Source organism: Oncorhynchus keta, chromosome 5 (genome assembly GCF_023373465.1).
Source record: "Oncorhynchus keta strain PuntledgeMale-10-30-2019 chromosome 5, Oket_V2, whole genome shotgun sequence".
NCBI classification, from domain to species: Eukaryota; Metazoa; Chordata; class Actinopteri; order Salmoniformes; family Salmonidae; genus Oncorhynchus; species Oncorhynchus keta.
The window spans coordinates 5,098,691-5,118,967 of record NC_068425.1 but is presented as its reverse complement, the minus strand read 5'-3'; the positions used below and the strand labels follow the sequence as shown (position 1 = coordinate 5,118,967).

Sequence of the window (20,277 nt, the reverse complement as noted above, 5' to 3'; positions counted from 1 at the left end):
ATGGCGGGGATTAACAATGGGGTCCATAAAGTGCTGAAGGAGGAGTATGGCCTCAAATATCTGGTTCTTATTCGCTGTGTGTGCCACTCTCTGCAGCTTGCTGTAAGTCATGCTTCCAATTACACCATCCCCGTAGTGTGGAGTACTTGGTACGAGAGAATTATAACTGGTTTTATGTGTCTCCAAAGCGCAGGGAGGCTTTCAAGGCCTTATATGAGACCATCAACTGGGGAGAGAAACCTTTACAGATAACCAAGGTGTGTGACACACGTTGGCTCTCCATTGAACCTGCGGTTCCACACATTTTGGACCAGTGGGAAGATTCTTAATGTAGATTGTATACAAAAAAAATTAAAAAATGTTATGGTTAAAAATGTTCATGTTTTACTGTGACTTGTTGTAGGCTCCTAAGTGGACCATAAGGTTAAAAACCAAACCAAATTAAGAAAACTGAAATAAAAAAAGAATTACTAAAATAAAAAACTATGTAACTCCGCCAGAGTGTCTCTTTTGGGTCACTTTTGCCAGTCCCAAGCCCTGATAAAGGGGGAGGGTTGGAATTGTGACATTAAAAAAAAACAAGAATCAACAGAAGAAAGTTCATTTGTAGTTCTAAACATATTTAGGGTGTTTTTTACTCACTTTTAGTCTCTCCCACGACGTTATTCCTCTCTCCTACAGCATCCATCACAATTACATGCACTTGGTCCATTATGCAAATTAGGCGATGACGTAATTTAGCGACTTCTAGTTACTTTTAGGACAGCCAATAGATACTTTTATAAGAACCACATACCAGTTGTTGTTTTTACATTGTCTTTAGCAATTGAGTATTTATTGTGGCTACCTAGCTCAAATTCTAGAAATCGGATTAAAAGCGAGACTATAGCGTCCATAAAGTGACCATTGAATTTAAACAATGTCGGATAGGCTAAATTTGTAGGTACAACAGTTTTTATGAAATGTATAATTTATCACGTGCACATTTCCGTCAATTAGAAAACAATGATGTGCTAACTTTTTGTAACATTTCTAATCAATGCTAAAATATTTTTAGCTGAATCTCAGAGTGCTCAGCAACTTGCCAACACAAACAGGTCGCCGCCTACCAGCCAGGCAGCCAGCCATGATAAGAAGTGGTTGAGGACAAACCTAAGCTACATGTTATAAACTATATGTTGGTATTCAAGATGAGGTTAATCAATAAATGCACACAGATAATTGTCCAACATGAAAAATGGGTTGGTTGTTATTAGTGAGCTGAATGTGGTTTTGTTTTGATTAGCTAATGTTAGTTAGCTTGCCAGCAGCTGTAACATTATATAACTAGCTAACATAACGTTACACCACAGCATAAGTTACCTGTCAGATGAGAACTAATGTTGGCTAGCCTTGCTAACCAACAAGCGAGGAAAGCTACCTACCTATATTTTTCCTGTGAAGGTGTTTTATAAGGCTGAAGTCATCTGTGTAAACAAATAGATACGCTAGCTAATGTCCTTGCCTGCTATAGTCAGTTAGCGAACTAGCAAAAACTTAATGTTGACAATAACTTAGCTAGCTATATCCCACAATATTCCACAAAGCATAGCTAAGTAAAGTTCATAGTCAACACCAAACTTTGGAAACTGCCACACTGCTCATTTAGAATACATTGTGCAATGGGCATTGCTCATCTAACGTTAGCTACTCCATAAAGTAAAATTGTCTTGCTTGCTAACGTTACATGTACAACCAGATTTCAATGTATAACATAACACCTGCTAGCTAGCTTGCTCATTTAACGTTAGCTAACGTTACAGACCTTACCCTATGCATTGATTCAGTACGCGCCCTCCTCTCAATGCAATTGTCTTCCTGTCATTATAATCCAAATTTGCACTAATGGATCAATACAGTGTGTTGGATCCTGTGTTTTACATTATAGTCATTACCAAATATATAATTGAATATTATCTGCTGTTGGCTTGTGTGGATGTATGTATGTGTTATGCAACATAGCTGACTTGAAACATTGTTAAAAGTATCAGGGCCATGGGACTTTCTCATGATGGAAAAATACAGAGAAGCATGAAGACAGGAACTGTTCAAATTAGTTGAGAGGGGGGCACATTCAGAGCGGGGTGTTGCGAGAACAAGCGGTCTTTTATTAGATAACAGGAGCCAGGTGCGAGATAACGGTATGGAGCATGAGAGCCTGGATGTTCTTCACAAGCAACATGTACATCTATCAAATCAAATCAAATGTATTTATATAGTCCTTCGGACATCAGCTGATATCTCAAAGTGCTGTACAGAAACCCAGCCTAAAACCCCAAAACAGCAAGCAATGCAGGTGTAAAAGCTATCAACAGAAGCGCCAAGAGGCGGGGACCCGCCTGAGCGCCTGCAATAGGCTGAGCAAGTTTAAACCACGCCCAGTCTCTACTGTGATAGGCCAACAGACGGGTTGGAACTGTCTATCACAGTATAAAGAATACTGTTTTACATACGTCTTGTCAGTTCTCTGTTCTGCCCTGCGTGGTATTACAGTGAGCCCGTATATACGAAAGTTGCATTTGCCATTTATTACTTAGCTAATAAAAAATACATAGTATAAAATCGGTGACTCATTGTTATATTTAGCCTGATACCAGATTCGAATTCACGCAACCCTAACAAGTGTCAAATTACTTTTCAGTGTGTTCCCAAAAATCTGAATTTGCCACACGTGCACCCAGTTAAAACTTCCTAGTGCAACCGAATCTGAGCGCAGTTTAAAAGAAAATGCTATGCTTGCTAACCTGGTTCGAGCTAACTCTATATACGACCTAACTGAAATGATACTGTTTTCAACACATCAACTGTCGAAGGCAATGTATTTTAGCGCAAGCAAGATAAATACACGTTCAATCAGTACTGAGTGAATGAACAACAAAGACATTGTGCAACAAAAGCTTCCAGGCTCATGTCCACAAGCCGCTACTCTGTCATACAAGCACTGTTTCACTGGGCAGTACTTTAGGGATGGCGTGAATCTCATGGATGAGGGCAACGACCACTTTCTTCCTTGAGAGTCTGAGAGCTGGTCTCTCCTCCGTTCTAGCGAGACGGATGCAGTTAGTACACACCAGCCCACTCACTGCCTCTTGCCTGTCACTCCACGAAACCAAAGGCTCTTTTAAGAGCCAATTAAAACCATACACTAAAGAGAATGATCAAACTGTGTCCTCGGTTCCCGAAGACGGTGACGCTAACCATTGCACCACAGACCTTGTTATAAGCACATCAACTTGACACTATTTCTATGGACTGTCTGGCCTATTTAACTGGACATGCTGATGATGACAGGAGTTATCTTGATGATCCACAGCGTTATGCAGGCTTTTCTGATCAAGCAGTGCTACAACACCTGATTCTACTACTCAGCTGTTCATTGAGACCAATAATAGTAGAATCAGGTGTGGTAGAACTGGACTTGAACAAAAAAGCCCGCATAAACCTGTAGCTTCTCAAGAGCAGTTGTGGCCATCCCTGAATTGTATTTACAAAGTTGACTATACATTTTGTTGTAAATTTGATATTTAGTTATAACTCACTTTTGTTTACAGGTAGTGTAGTACTAGGCCTTTCTTCAGTAAACTATAAGGCACAGTTTCATGTAAATAGTTCATGTGTACATGTTGATTATGTGTGTATTTTCCAGGAGGTTGTTCGGTTGTCTTAAAATCTAAGTAACATGATTTTAAAAAATCAGAGGAAAGGAAAGAAAGATGTTGGTGGGAAAGGGGGGGAGAAGTTGAGAGGGGCAGAGAGAGATATAGTTGAGGGGCAGAGAGAGATATAATGAGAAAATAAGAGATGGAGAGAGAAACAACAGAAGGGAAAGAGAAGAGAGAGAACTGAGAGAGAAAGAGGTCTGACAGAGAGAGAAAGCTGAAAGTGGGGGAGAGAGAGAAAGTGAGAGAGTGAGAGAGCAAGAGAGAAGGCCCTTGAGCTCTCATAAAACTAGTGGCGCAGTAATCATGGTCTGTCTGTCTGATGGCTATTTGTACACTAGGTGGCACCATAAAACCACCGGAGACATGACTGGAATTTTAAACATCATTGACTCTCTCTCAGCGGCGCTGTAGCATCCACTACAACAAGGGTGGCGCAAAGTATGGCCTGCCGGGCACTTCAATACGGCTTGCGAGACATTAAAAAAAAAAAATAATGATTTTAACAAAGAATTAGTCCCCAAAAAAATGTGTCCCTCCGTTATATTTCAAAATCCCGATGTGGCCCCCGAGCCAAAAGGTTTTCCCACCCTTGTCCTACACTAAAACCCTTCACAGTTTCAATGGAACCCTAAAGGCTGCCTACAGATATAGGTCTTTGCAGCAGCAATACATATAACTAAACTCAGCAAAAAAAGAAATGTCCCTTTTTTCAGGACCCTGTCTTTCAAAGATAATTTGTAAAAATCCAAATTTCTTCACAGATCTTCAATGTAAAGGGTTTAAACACTGTTTCCCATGCCTGTGCAATGAACCATAAACAATTAATGACCATGCACCTGTGGAACGGTTGTTAAGACACTAATAGCTTACAAACGGCTGGCAATTAAGGTCACAGTTATGAAAACTTAAGACACTAAAGATGCCTTTCTACTGACTCTGAAAAACACCAAAAGAAAGATGGCCAGTTTGAACCGCTAGGCAAATCATGTGCAAGTGAAATTTCAAATGTGGAATGATGTGCAAACATGTGTTTAGACCCCTTCACATGAGATATTGAGGGGATTCGATTATCTGGCACGGGTTGCCCCAGTGGGAGGAGTTTGTACCAAGTGATTGCACAAGTTTTAGAACCAGGCTGACTCCTGGGTGTGACCCAGGTGCCCCGTTCAAAGCCCATGGCGAAGATGGCTCAAAGCAAAAGTTATGTAGATTAAGCATGTGGAATAATACGTATAATTATGTGTTTTTACATGCAAAAGGGTTTGATTTTGATAAAAATGCTTTATCTGCCTTAGAAATGAAAACTAGTTTGAGAATTCAATCATATTTTTTATGGAAATGTTTTTTGTTTCTGGACCATGCACAACATTACCTTGTTGACAAGATGACCGAGCGGAGAAGATTACTGTTCCATTTGAGATGGGAACTCCTCACTCAACGATTTTGCCTGTTCACACCACGGCCGTAGCTGGGTGCACTGTGGCTCATGTTAATAGAATTCCCTCTATGTTGTCACATGTTTAGATTCATCAAATCAAAGCAAATTTTATTTGTCATATGCGCCGAATACAACCTTACAGTGAAATGCTTATTTACAAGCCCTTAACCAACAGTTCAGTTTTAAGAAAAATACCTAAAAAAAATAAAATAAATAAACTAACAAATAAGTAAAGAGCAGCAGTAAAATAACAATAGCCAGGCTATATATAGGAGGTACCAGTACAGAGTCAATGTGCGGGGGCACCAGTTAGTCGAGGTAATTGAGGTAATATATACATGTGGGTAGAGTTATTAAAGTGACTTATACATAGATAATAACAGAGAGTAGCAGCAGTGTAAAAAAGAGGGGGGGGGGCAATGCAAGTACCCTTTAGCTCAGTCCGGATGCTGCCTGTAATCCATGACTTCTGATTGGAGTATGTACGTACAGTCACTGTGGTGATAACATCATCAATGCACTTATTGATGAATTCAGTGACTGATGTGGTGTACTCCTCAATGCCATTGGAAGAATCCCAGAGCATATTCCAGTCTGTTCTAGCAAAACAGTCCTGTAGCTTAGCATCTGATTAATCTGACCACTTTTGTATTGACTGAGTCACTGGTGCTTCCTGCTTTAATTGTTGCCTGTAAGCAGGAATCAGGAGGGTAGAATTATGGTCAGATTTGCCAACTTGAGGGCAAGGGAGAGCTTTGCACGTGTCTCTGTTTGTGGAGTAAAGGTGGTATATAGTTTTTTCCCTCTGGTTGATAGAAATGAGGTCAAACGGATTTAAGTTTCCCTGCATTAAAGTCCCCGGCCACTAGGAGCGCCACCTCTGGATGAACATTTTCTTGTTTCCTTATGGCAGTATACAGCTCATTGAGTGCAGTCTTAGTGCCAGCATCTGTCTGTGGTGGTATGTAGACAGCTACAAAAAATACAGATGAAAACTCTCTTGGTAGATAGTGTGGTCTACAGCTTATCATGAGATACTCTACCTTAGGCGAGCAAACCCTCGAGACTTCAATAGATATCGTACAACAACTGTTGTCTACAAATATACATAGACTGCCACCGCTTGTCTTACCAGAGGCTGCTGTTCTATCCTGCTGATGCAGTGTATAACCCGTCAGCTGTATGTTATTCATGTTGTCGTTCAGCAAAGACTCAGTGAAACATAAGATGTTACAGTTTGTCATGTCCAGTTGGTAGGATATACACTTGAAGTCGGACGTTTACATACACCTTTAAACTCAGTTTTTCACAATTCCTGACATTTAATTCAAGTAAATATTCATTTAGGATCACCACTTTATTTTAAGAATATGAAATGTCAGAATAATAGTAGAGATAATGATTTATTTCAGATATACAGTGCCTTGCGAAACTATTCGGCCCCCTTGATCTTTGCGACCTTTTGCAACATTTCAGGCTTCAAACATAAAGATATAAAACTGTATTTTTTTGTGAAGAATCAACAACAAGTGGGACACAATCATGGGGTATGTTTTGGGTTGAGAGCCGGACCCGGTCCCCCGGTGCAAACACAGTCTCACTACAGTGACGGTCTGCGCCAACTTTCTGGCAGACGCCCAGGAACGTGCAGACGCCCAGCAGGACACTGGAGGGGAGCGGGCTCTGTACGCAATGCCCACTCAATGTCCGCGTCCAGCTCCCACACTACCGGCGCCACCAGGCAGGAGGCCGGGAGTATGGGAGTGGGATCCATTGGCCGCTCCTCTGTGTCATACAGCCGGGAAAGTGCGCCTGCTTTCACGTTCTGGGAACCTGGTCTGTAAGAAAGGGTGAAAACAAAATGGGTGAAAAACATGGTCCACCTTGCCTGGCGAGGGTTCAGTCTCCTTGCCGCCCGGATGTACTCCAGATTGCGGTGGTCAGTCCAAATGAGAAAAGGTTGATTAGCCCCCTCAAGCCAATGTCTCCACACCTTCAAAGCCTTGACGACAGCCAACAACTCCCAGTTCCCCACATCATAGTTTTGCTCCGCGGGGCTGAGCTTCCTCGAGAAGAAAGCACAGGGTCAGAGCTTCGGTGGTGTGCCCGAGCGCTGAGAGAGCACAGCTCCTATCCTAGCCTCAGACGAGTCCACCTCCACTATGAATGCCAAGGAGGGATCCGGATGAGCCAGCACTGGAGCCCGAGGCAAACAGAGCCCTCAGGTGACCTAAAGCCCTGTCCGCCACAGCTGTCCACTGCAAGCAGGCCTACCCTGTTAACCAGGGTAGGCCCAGCACCACGGGAAATGCAGGAGAGTCAACAATAAAGAGACTAATTCTCTCCGTATGACCTCCCTGCGTCACCATGCGCAAAGGAGCGGTGACCTCCCTAATCAACCCTGACCCTAATAGTCGACTATCTAAGGCGTGAACGGGGAAGGGCACATCCACGGGAACGATGGGAATCCCTAAACTGAATTGACGAGCGCCTTTTGCTGGGAATGCGGGGAAAACTCAGGAAAAGTAACAAACAAAAACATGTGTGCAACAGAGGGCTCTGGGTGAGAATGGTGCCTTCTCATCTGGGGTAACGCCAGAGTGCCCTGCCTGCTGCCTCGAACCCTAGAGGAGCCAACACGGCACAGACCAGCAGTGGAACCTCTGTGGCCACAGATAGTACACGTGAAAGCGCCACCTCCGGTCTTCCTGTCCGCAGCACCTCCCAGCTCCATAGGCACCGGAATGGTGGTGCTGGGAGAGGGAATCGACAGAACCCTCTCTGGACGTCCGCGGGTGACCAGCAGGTTATCCAGCCAAATGGACATGTCCACCAGCTGGTCGAAGGTAAGATTGGTATCCCTGCAGGCCAACTCCCAACGGATATCCTCGCGATGGCTGCTGCTCTACCCTCGGGCGGGTGGTCGAAGACTGCCCAGAAGGTTGCAAAACTCCCCCTTTTTCCTCCAAACATAACGATGGTCATTATGTTATGGCCAAACTTTTTCTTTCTTTTTTCATCAGACCAGAGGACATTTCTCCAAAAAATATTTTGATTTTCCTGTCCTGCTAAGCACCTGGACTGGATTCAGGCAAAATATGTATTTGTTTATGGATAATCTGTACCCTAAAATACTTCATATTTGAGATCTATTAATGGAAATGATCAAATGTAAAACGGATTCATGCCCCGTTACTGTTGGGCTGTCATCCATTGAATTTATCTCCCTTTCTGACTCTTTTTAATCTGAATTCACCTTCAACCTCGATCTCTGAGAAAGAGCCAACGTCAGCCTATTTGACTATTCTTCTATTATGCGAACCCAGAGCCTAGTGTTGGCGCACTTCGAGTCTAGGCCATTTTCTTCTCTCTGAAACATATTTTAGAGCACAGAACCTATTCCCTCGCAGAGGAAAAGCTTTTCATAAACATACCTAGGCTTATTACTCTTCTCTCACCACAATCTCCCTTTGCAGTCACTTATGTGAGAGAGTGCGCTCACACACACACACACACACACACACACACACACACACACACACACACACACACACACACACACACACACACACACACACACACACACACACACACACACACACACACACACACACACACACACACACACACGCACACACACACACACACCCCACTCTGCACCTATGTGCTGTGTTTTGCTGAGATTGCCTTTTCTAAAAATGACCCGGTCGTGCGAGGAATGATCTCATGGTTATGATCGGGTTGATAGGGTTTATCGCGATTTCTCGTTATCCTGCACCAACGCTTACAACACAAACACCACCAGTCTTCCTTTCTCCCGTGAACCTTGTATTTGACTAATAGGGGCGCACGCTAGATTGTGTGCTATGTGCCCGCGCATCGTCCCTGACGAGAACGATGAGAACCCGCTGTACGAGCGTGATTCCCTAGGATACTACAGTACCACGGGTTGTCCTGTTTTGTTATTTAGGTTATGCATTCCTCGCCATAAATACATACCATCAAGCGATCACAGCATATGAAAAGCACAAACACATCGAATGCTTATCACTATATTGTTATTAAACCACAAGCGGCTGAATTATTGTAATCTCGATCTACATTTTGTGTGACACGAGACACCGTCTCATATCATTCTTACCATCTCCCGTTCCCGTCTCTTGATATTCACTTGCATGCTGTTGCGCTCTCTCTCTCTCTCTCTCTCTCTCTCTCTCTCTCTCTCTCTCTCTCTCTCTCTCTCTCTCTCTCTCTCTCTGGTTGTCTCTCTCTCTGGTTTCTCTCTCTCTCTCTCTCTCTCTCTCTCTCTCTCTCTCTCTCTCTCTCTCTCTCTCTCTCTCTCTCTCTCTCTCGCTCTCTCTCTCTCTCTCTCTGGTTGTCTCTCTCTCTCTTTCTCTCTCTCTCTCTCTCTCCCTCTCACACTCTCCCCCTTTCTCTCTGGTTGTCCTTGTGATAACGAGATAAAGAAGCCGAACAACACTGAAGCCAAAGAACAGAGGGACGAGATAGAAACGGTTGGAGCAAGTAGCTGTACTCATTGTAGCCGAATTATTAAATGAAGTGGAACATAGCCTGCCTGTGTGTTGACTAATAGCCTAGCAACGCCATAAGATGCGTCTTTCGTGATATCTTCACGGATCTTTTGATCTGCCAATTTTTTTTTTTTTACTCAGACTGCGCTTTTTCAGTGTTGTTGAACTAGATAGACAAATCCTATGTTTTTTTTTCTCATAACTATTGATTTCTGACGCCGCCAACCTGAAGTTCATCGTTATCATCTTGGCCGCCGGGATGGTGGCCTTCGTTGGAGCAGTCATCTGCATCATCGCCGCGGTCCATACCGGCTCCGCTGCCGAATCTACCCAGCAGCCTGTGGCAGACAACCAGTCGCAGTCTCCGGACGCTGGAGTGCAGCAGACTTTCCCCGGGGGCTCCGTGGCGCGAGCGGGTCCACTGGGCGCTCTCCATGGTTCTGAAACGCAGGACGGAGAAGCGCCCACTTTCTTCCACGTCCCCAGCGGCTCAGACAGCATTGGTGGAACTAGGCAGGTTAGCAGACTTATCTGCACCCCAGTCCCCGCCGGAGAATGCAACCCCAAAAACTTTCAGCAACAAGCCGACGACCCGTCGCTGTTCGCGGGTGAGGACTGGGGATACCTCCGCACCACGGCAGAGGAACTCAAACAGACAGTTCTCCAGCAGAAGGACCAGATTATCACCGACCAGCGGACCATTAGGGATCTGTCAGGCAAGCTTTCGGAGTGTGAGAGCGGAATAGAGGGGCGTAGAGTAGCGGAGAGTAGCGCGGGGCTCTGGGGAGGTAAGAGGGTTGATGAGGGCCGGCTCATGGTCCGGGACAGTGCTCCGTCATCGTCTGTGGCACAGCTGCTCACCGCCCAGGCTGTAGGCGAGCTGGAACAGGCTATCGTTCAGATGAAAGACCGCATAGAGAAACTGGAGGTAAGGGGGAATGGGAGAAACATGTGTCATGTATGTTGGTGTTGAATTCCACTATCACATATCTTTATTTTAAACGAACTGTTATTGTATCTGTAAATAAAGCAGTGAATAGGCTAATTTTGACCCTCTCGTGAGTCAGTTGACCTGCTTGGCAGACCTCGATAGCACTCACTCTGAATTTCTACTCACGTCTCGGATGGCAGTATGTCCGTGTGGGTGTGGCTACGTGGTTTTACTGTTTAATTGAGACCATTTCCAGTTAATAGAAATCAGGAACAGGATTAGATCAGGTTAGATGACCACCTACAGGTAACTTCCAAAATAAAGGAAACACCATCATAAAGCTTTGGACCACCGCAAGCTGCCAGAACAGCGCCAATGAGTCTTGGCATAGATTATACAAGTGCCTAGAACTCTGTTGGACGGATGCGACACCATTCTTCCACAATAAATTCATCCACAATAAATTCATCTTGTGTTTTGTTGATGGACAACGCTGTCATAGGCATTGCTCCAGAATCTCCCATAAGTGTTCCAAAGGGTTGACATCTGATGAGACACACACACACACACACACACACACACACACACACACACACACACACACACACACACACACACACACACACACACACACACACACACACACACACACACACACACACACACACACACACTTTAAACTTTGTATGCTCCTTTGAGCCTCCATCTTTCAAAGTCACTGAGATCTATTTTTGTAGACATGGTTAAAATAATGGTTAGTGCTATCCGGGATCCTTGGGATATCCCTATCCTAAACCCTAACCTTAATCCCTAACCTTACCATAGCCCTAACTTTACCATAACCCTTACCTAACCCCGAACTTAACCCTGACCTAAACCATTTTAAATTTCAACTTCAAGGGGTTAATGTCAAAGTCGCAGGGATCTCAGATAGCAAGGACTTCAAATAATGGGCAACTGGGCATTTTTTAAGCATGGGATGTTCATTGCTTAATCAACCCAGGATCCACACCTGTGTGGAATCACCTGCATTCAATATTCTTTATATCCCTCATTTACTCAAGTGTTTCCTTTATTTTGGCAGTTACCTGTATATCAACGTCTTTAATTTATTGTCCCTGAAAATTGATTAGATGCATTATATTCAAATTGATTAGATGCATTATATCCATCTTAGCAATAGCTTATTAGAGTTCAAAACAATGTTGAGGAACCAATCAGTTACTTCACCAAAATCTATTAACATATTTTGGTATCATTTGTTGCTATTGCACCATTACAATGTCTTCTCAACCTGCTTCACAACTCAAGTTAAATTTAGCCAGTTTGATTAATGGAAACCCCAAAACAAGAACGTTGTAGGATAATTTATTAGCCCTAATCTACAGACACAGGAGAATGTGTTGTTCCAGCCACCTCTGCTTCCCACTATGACTAACCCAGGGGAGGAGAAGAGGAGGGGTGGAGGAGGGAGGGGAGGGTAGAGTAATACGAAGCTGCTTTATAGCTGCCTGCCAAGCAACATGTGATGTACAACACCATTTCTTCTGGAGAAAATATCATAAAATATTCATCCGACCAGTTACCTATATTTGTCAAGAGCAGAGACCATCATATTATTTTTTGCAGCTTCTGCCTAGCACACTACTGTTATACTGTATCAGTGGTTTACCTCTGTATCAGTGGTTCCCAACCATCTTTGGTCACTCAACCTCCAGTCACGTTGGAACTGATCTTAACAAAGAATAACACATTTACTACATGTGGATAATAAAAAATAAAACAAACTCCAGAGATTAGAGTGCTTATCTAACACGAAGGCCCACATTAATCACAGCACATTAAACAGTGTGAGTGCAGCTCTGAAAACCGAACTGGCTTCTAGTGAGTGTCGCGTTCGAGACCGGAGAAAGACTGGAGAAAATTACTAATCCAAACACAGTGAGGAACAATGGGGGCCTTCTACACCTTCAGAGAAGGGCAAAGGATTTATAAAATAATAATAACAACAATAATTCAAATTTGGATCATTATTTTCAATTATGTTCTGATTTATTTCTCTTCAATTTTTGTTGGAAAGGAAAGGGTTAACACTGAAGAGAAAAACATATTCAATCAGGATTTTTCTTTGGTCATCTCTGGGGCTAGCTAAGTCAGCCATTGGCTAGGCCATCAGAACCTAGATAGAAGGCATCCGCCATTCAACTGTATTAGGGCAACATTTTGGAGTGACAGTGGAATCAAGCAGTCACATTTTGACTTGTAATCGGTGGGATCGTTTTAACAAAAAACATTCTCTTCTCACAGGCCAACGCGCAATAGCAAGCAATAGTTTTCCCAAAGTCTAGCTTTTGTTGTAGACTAATTTTCAGCAGCTGTTATCAAGGAGGATGTTGTTGCAAATGTTTTTTTTGATTTAACTAGGCAAGTCAGTTAAGAACACATTCTTATTTACAATGACAGCCTACCCCGGCCAACGCTGGGCCAATTGTGTGCCGCCCTATGGCACACCCAATCATGTCCGGTTGTGATAGAGCCTGGAATCGAACTAAGGTCTGTAGTGACACTTCTAGCACTGAGATGCAGTACCTTTGACCGATGCGCCACACAGGAGATTCTCCCTTTTCAAGAATAACTTTCAACAAGAAGTTAGCCTTTTTTTGGGCTTAATCAGGGTCACACAGAGGGATTCTTGGTAGTCAAACAAATCTACTTTGAAACAAAAGTATACACATATACACATTGTCAAAATATACAAATGAAATAAAAAAACTGTACCATGTCAGAAATAGAGTTGAAATGTATAAAATGTTTAGTTTGCATCCTGATATTACACTTTACTGTATGTACACCACAGAAGACTGAAATATAAAAAAGCTGTTTGACATAGAAACAAAAAAAAAAAACTTCATTAATTATGAAATTAGGACAAATATTAATAGCATTCCACCCATGAGGCCAAAGAGGGTGCTTTTGGTCATTGACTGCAGGAAAGGGTTCTTTCAAATGATCATCATCTGGTGAGTGGAACTGTGTTTTTTTGTAATAATAATGTATTATTTTTCTGTTTTTGCTCAATCTGATTGGGTGGGATGGGCCAGGGGATGGGCCTGTGTCCACCCAGGCCCACTCATGCCTATGCCCCCGATGCAAACAGCTCATGATGACTGCATTGCACATCACAAATAATCTACAAAACCAAGACTTCGTACCAAACTTTTTCAATACCTGGTTTGCCTACCCATTGTTGCCTTAGTTAGCATTTACTAGTAGATATGTTGAAACCTCTGTCCTACCCTACCGGCTACCGATGTCATTCTTCTGTGAGCTGCTCCATGATAAAACCAGTTGACAGCTGCACACTCCTGCTGCCTGCAGATGATATTCCTCTGAAACAAGGCTGTGTGTGCGGCGCGCATGTAAATATATTTCACCTGCCCTAGCAATTGTGTAGGCTACATTTTGCATGATTTTACTATTGGACGACATAATTGATCAATTGTATACCTCCACTGCACTGTTATCCCTCCCTCCCACACTCCTTCCCTCCCACATTCCCTCTCTCCCACACTCCTTCCCTCCCACATTCCCTCTCTCCCACACTCCCTCTCTCCCACACTCCCTCTCTCCCACACTCCCTCCCATGAAGTCAGATATCGGTCCGCTGGCGCTCTCTCACAACCACACGGATGCAGCAACTGCGGTGACTTCAAGAAGGGCAGGTGGTGGTGGGCTCTCTGAGGCCCCTGATCGTTGGGGTGAGGCAGGGCTAGTGGGGCAGGCCCGGACAGGGGATGGACCAGAGCAGTGGCCACGGATGGAGGATCTGGAGGGAGAGCTTGAGAGGAAGCTTGAACTCCTGGAGAAGGAGAGGAAGGCCCTGCGAAAGGAATCCCAGAGACACAGGCAGGAGATTGACCAGGGGATCAACTCCCTACACCACCGCATTGCTGGCCTGGAGGAGGGTGAGAGAGGGGGCAGAGGGTTAGATGTAAGAGAAGATCAATGGTTATGAGTGATACTCATACCTGAATGATATTAACTGATATGGTGGGGGAGGTTACGAGTCGGGGACAATGAACCATAAATTATCTACCAGAAAGGTAACTTATTATCAATCTATGAAGATGACTTCAACACATTATGACACAGAATAAGAAAAAAGAACATGACAAGAAAAAAAAATCAAAGTGGAAGTATCATAGAACAGAGATGAGATATCCTGAGGGCAGGAAGGAAGTCAAATGTGTGATGTAGCCATTGCATAAACCCCCAAAAGACAGTACAAAGTCCTAATAAGAGAAGTCTATTCAACATTCCCCCTACTGAATTACCTCATGACTCAAATACTCTTTCCCTCCCTCTCTATTTCTCCACCCATACCTCCTTACCCCAGGACTCTCAGAGTACACCTACCCCGAGGGCTACAAGCTGTCCTTCCCAACACGTACCAACTATATGTACGCGGTGGTACAGCACCCCATCCCTGAGCTGCGTGCCTTCACCGTGTGCCTCTGGCTGAGTCCCGCCGAGGGGGGCATCGGCACCCCTTTCTCCTACGCTGTGGCGGAGCAGCCCAATGAGCTAGTTCTGCTGCAGGGCATGCACACCCCTGTGGAGCTGCTCATTAACGACAAGGTAATGGAGGAAACAGAGTAGCAGTATTTTAGGGCACGCTGAGTTAGACACAGCACAATTTAAGCTGTAGCTATAACAGTACCTGGGAGCCTACTGTGGAATGATGTCTACGACCAAAATGGCACTCTATTCCCTATGCAGTGCACTACTTTTGACCGGAGGCATGGTCAAAAGTAGTGCACTGCATAGGGAATAGGATGCCATTTGGGACAGAGACAAAGCACCGTTTAGGCTAGAGCTGGGAGTATAGTGTAGATTAGCATGATGTCACTATGGTAATACAATGCCTGGAAGGCATAGAGAGCTACCTAGCTGGCTGTGCCCTTGAGGAAGTGCAGTCCGTGCCTTTGAGAAAGTAATGCTGCAGTCCCCAAATGTTACTGTAATAAAATGACTGCCTTAATGTATTCCAGGAGGACATTTGTTTAATGTCTCCACACAGTGTGTTAAGCATCAAGATATCAGCACTTTAAAAGCACTCTATTTTATCTAACATAATATTGAGTTTTAGTCTAGGATACTCTGTACAACACATGGCGAAGGGTCAGTACTAAGAACCACTTCATCATATGATTGATTGTCCATTGATTTGCAGTTGTTGCTATTTGAAATACTTCATTTGCACGCTAATATAGTATGCGGTATCACTGCATTACCTGCAGTATAGCACTAACACTCATACTAACCCGCACTGTTGTCCTCCCACCCCTAGGCGGCAGAGTTACCTCTGAACCTGTCCCGGGGCAGTTGGCACCACATCTGTGTAAGCTGGAGCCAGAGAGGCGGGGCGTGGCAGGCCTACCAGGGGGGCAAGCTGAGAGGAGAGGGGCAGGGCCTGGCAGCCTGGCACCACATCAGGCCTGGGGGAGTCCTCATCCTGGGGCAGGAACAGGTAAGACTTGGAGGAGTTGGTATTTTGGTGAGGTCAGCAGTGATTGGTGGAAGAGACAGCAACGGCATAGACCTATCGGGGGTTGTTGTTTTTAAAGGAGAACATATCTTATTGTTCATTGAGATATAGACCCAGGGGTGAAATGAAAGGGGGCAGATGAGAGGAACATGCAGAGTTGAAGTGGGGGACTTGAAGATCAAACCCCAGTCTCTCAGGGCAATGCCAAGTCCGGAGTAACCACCAGACCAAACTCTGAAACATCCCTTCTTCTTTTCACCCCTTTCACTCCTCCACCTCCTCCTGCCTGTAGGACACTCTGGGCGGACGTTTCGACTCGTCCCAGGCCCTGGTGGGGGAGCTATCCCAGTGGAACTTATGGGAGCGGGTCCTGACCCCCAGCGAGGTGTCCAGCCTGGCCCACTGCAGCCAGCACGGCCCCCAGGCAAAGGGCAATGTGGCCCCCTGGACCAACCGGGAAGTAGAGGTGTTCGGAGGAGCCATCAAGGTGCCCAGAGAGCCCTGCGCTGCTAAACGCATCAACACCTCACTGTGAGGGGAAGGGAGCCAGGGACCTTATTCACAAAGCGTCTCAGAGTAGGACTAGTGATCGAGGAAAAATCAATAGGGATTTTACAGTTACATACAGTTACATATCGCAATACTATTTTGGACGATATTATAGCAATACTTTGTGTTATTGTTGCTAGGTAGCGTTACCTAGAGCTAGTCAGCTATGCCTGCGCCAAAAATCTGTTTTTTTGTTGCTCTCCATCTTCTTTTTAAATAGTGAGGCAACATGTTTTCAATGCTTTTATTTCCATGACTGGTCAAAACTAATTTCTCATGGCTCTCTTGTCTCTCTGCAGCAGACATTTTGAGAGCAATATCTTTGGAACATCAAATTGCAATAAAGTATCGAATCAAAATACATACAGAATTGTGAGAATCACAATACATATCGTATTGTCACCTAAGTATCGTGATGACAGTCGTGAGATCCCTGGCAATTCCCAGCCATAAGTAGAACTGTACATGTCATATTATACATGTAATCTTATTTATTATGATCTAATAGGCAAAGCTGATCTTTCATTAGCATTTCTGCTTTGAGACTGAGAGCCCTGAGCTGTGTTCAGTAGAGCACAAACACTGCGGAGGTAACATATTTCTATCTGAACGACTTGTTATGTAGAACAGCAGGAATGCCTAACTGACATGTCGATTAAGGAATCATGTGAGCTCTATTCATCACATTTCTATCTGCAACGTTCAGTATATTGTGCATTTGTGAATTTGTGAAGTAAATTGGCGGGTGGAGCTTGGGTGAAAGGGAGTCAGGGAATAGGGGAATGAAGCACATTGTTAGAAGTGGGAGTAACACTGGTTTCTTAACTACTCATAAAGACTATTTATCCCTCAAGGGGAAATGTTGTTTTGCTTTGCATGTTTTATTTATCTATGTTTTACATCTATTGTTGGTGAAGTTTTTTTCAGAGCTACAGGACAGAGAGTGGGTAGGCCAGCCATACCTACGTCTACATTTGAACTGCTGCTTTGGACTTGGTCTGTGGCCAGGCACTAGGCCCTAGGAGCCCATTTTGTTTTCTCAATAGGAGCTAAACAAATTGGGTATCTATAGCTTTCTCTATCCTCTGACTTGTGTCTAACGGAAGGGGATAACTCAAGTGTACATTATGATTTTATACAGCATTTTATATGCAGACATTAAGAATACACTACCGTGTCTGTATTGCATTGGTTTGTTAAAAACATTTTTTGGGGTATCAACTCGCTTCAAAACAGCATTCTTACGGTCTCTCTTTTCATATTCCTTCTCGTTAACATTTGTATAAATCGTCTGTATCTTAGTAGTACGGCACGGCTAATCATTCCCTATGACTAATAAGAACGACAGATATATAGATGTGACCTCATTTAAATTCAATAACTGTACCCAGTAATGTGAATGTGTGGCTTGAATTGATCCAGAAAATACGTCTTGGACTTTGTCAGTGGTATTACTCAAGCTTATTGGTTAACTTTGTTGCACAATATGGTATAGCACAAGGTTTGATACTTTCTAGACCACCAGAATAGGTATTGGTACCAAGTTGTACCGAAATGTATAAACTGTGTTATATATATAATGCCTTTATATTCAATGTAAAAAGTCATAGAAATAACAATGGGTGTAAATGCGTCGTTATGTATCAATGCACACCCATATATAATTCAATGTATGGAATCCCCCTTGATCTTCGACACCTTGTGACGTGCGGTGAGGTTTGAGGCCGGGTAGGCACATTTAAATAAAAGCTGTGTTTATCGGTATGACACGATCACAAAGATAACCATCAAACAACCACGACCAACCATCAAACAGCAGCAGATAGGCGGCGCAATCATTAGACACGCTTTCACAGGCTGTTATCGCTTGTGCCCCACACAATAGCCCTGCACGAACAGGCGACTTTCAGCACCACAGACAGCGACCCAAATGCTAGCGAGTAGGTCTACTTGTAGACAGCGCGACACACACAAAATGCCTAGTAGTCAGCACTACTGACTGAGATATATACTTTCACTTCTCTGAGCTATGTGATAGACATGTAATGTCATGTAATGTCATTAGACATGTAATGTCATAACAGTAGACAGCACTACTGTTTACCTGTAAACAAAGTACATTTGTCTATCCTTCTGGATAAAGACGTCAGTGACTGAACTGTAAAGCTCCTCCCTGTTGGCCCTCAGTTTTCAAAGTCTCTTGGTCTCAATGTGATGGAGATGATGGCAAGGGATGAGAGTCGTCCTTGATCGCTCTGGCTTTCGACTGTATGTCTTTATCTGTATCAGCGCAGAAAATGACTTCTCAATGGATGCTGCTGTGGCTGGTGTGGTGAGGACCAGCTGCAGTGACATTGTTGCCTTGTGACAGTCTGTGTCAGGTCACGCTGGAACAAAAAAGCTGAGGAGCTGTCCAGGTGATTTGTCTGGTACCATTTGTGAACTGTACAATCTGACAAGATCAGCCTTAAGTCTAACAAAAGCACTTGGCATATTAAGACAGGCTCTTGTTTGCTGGTGTCAATTTTTTTGTGTGACATTGTTTCACACTTTTTGCAGTCCACTAAGCCAAGGAAACGAAGTTCACCAAAGTGGTCAAACCTGGCTCTCATCTGAACATTGACATTGTCCAGTATGTTGTTGTAGATTTTTCCCCTCTCTACTCTGATCGGCCGTTTAACTACGAGTTTCGTGCCAGGCCCAGATAATTGCATTTCTGCTCGAATCGCTCATTGAAACGATCAAAGTCGTGTCACTGCCGTCCCAGTGCATTCAGTGTGTCACCGATCTGGGTATGGCAGAGACCCATATCCATCAATTTTGTTCTGCAGAACACAGGAGAGCGCATCCGTATCGTTGAGAATCCCATCATAGGTCATGAGCAAAAAGGAAACACGGTGGCGGTCTCTAGATGGGTTGCTAACTGTTGTGGTGGAATTATTGTCATCAAAAGGAGAGACTTTTAAGATTTCTTCAAAACAATCAAACTTTATTATTTAATTAGTGCACTAATGGAGCTGGTCAGTCATCACCCCTGGAGGTGATCACTGAGAACTCAACGAGCTGGTTTGAGCCACGGCATTTTATAGCAAAATCCATTCTCCTTCAGTCTGCATGACACACAACAGGTGTATGGAATGTGTCACAAGGTTAAGATTTGTATGAAAGACACTTATAATCCACAGCAGACAGTATCTGCCGTAAAATCATGAGAACTCATTGTGTAGAGACCAGTGTTTGTCTCCCCCTAGAACAGAAACCTCAGTAGAACACACAGACGAGCATTCTAACAACCCCTTATTATGTTGCATAAAACAACCATTTGATACAAAAACAGCATTATAAAATAATCTTGTCATTTCCACCATACTGTAAAAAAAAAAACATTCAATAAAGGAATGGAATAGTTCCACATAGTGGCACCTAGGCCTGTTTGATGTGCTGACACTGTCATCGTTGCCGCAAAATGCCAACTTCTGTTTACCTTAGGTAGCATGCTGTAACATCAATTAGCTAGGGCTTTCAAAATCTCACGGTTCTCTTTGACCTTTGCATTGTGCATGCTGATGTTCAATCTC

The 20,277-nt window shown here is 43.8% G+C and overlaps 1 protein-coding gene across 1 annotated transcript; it reads left to right on the top strand.

Moving 5' to 3' along the window:
• LOC118384135 (neuronal pentraxin receptor-like) lies at nucleotides 1-19,941 on the top strand. The gene is made up of 9 exons (XM_052518302.1): nucleotides 1-102; nucleotides 189-257; nucleotides 7,739-7,985; nucleotides 8,983-9,049; nucleotides 9,876-10,599; nucleotides 14,252-14,567; nucleotides 14,999-15,240; nucleotides 15,953-16,132; nucleotides 16,443-19,941. Exons 1-9 carry the CDS (start codon nucleotides 1-3, stop codon nucleotides 16,683-16,685), a joined length of 2,190 nt encoding a protein of 729 aa, XP_052374262.1. The 3' UTR covers nucleotides 16,686-19,941.
• The last annotated feature ends 336 nt before the right edge of the window (nucleotides 19,942-20,277 follow it).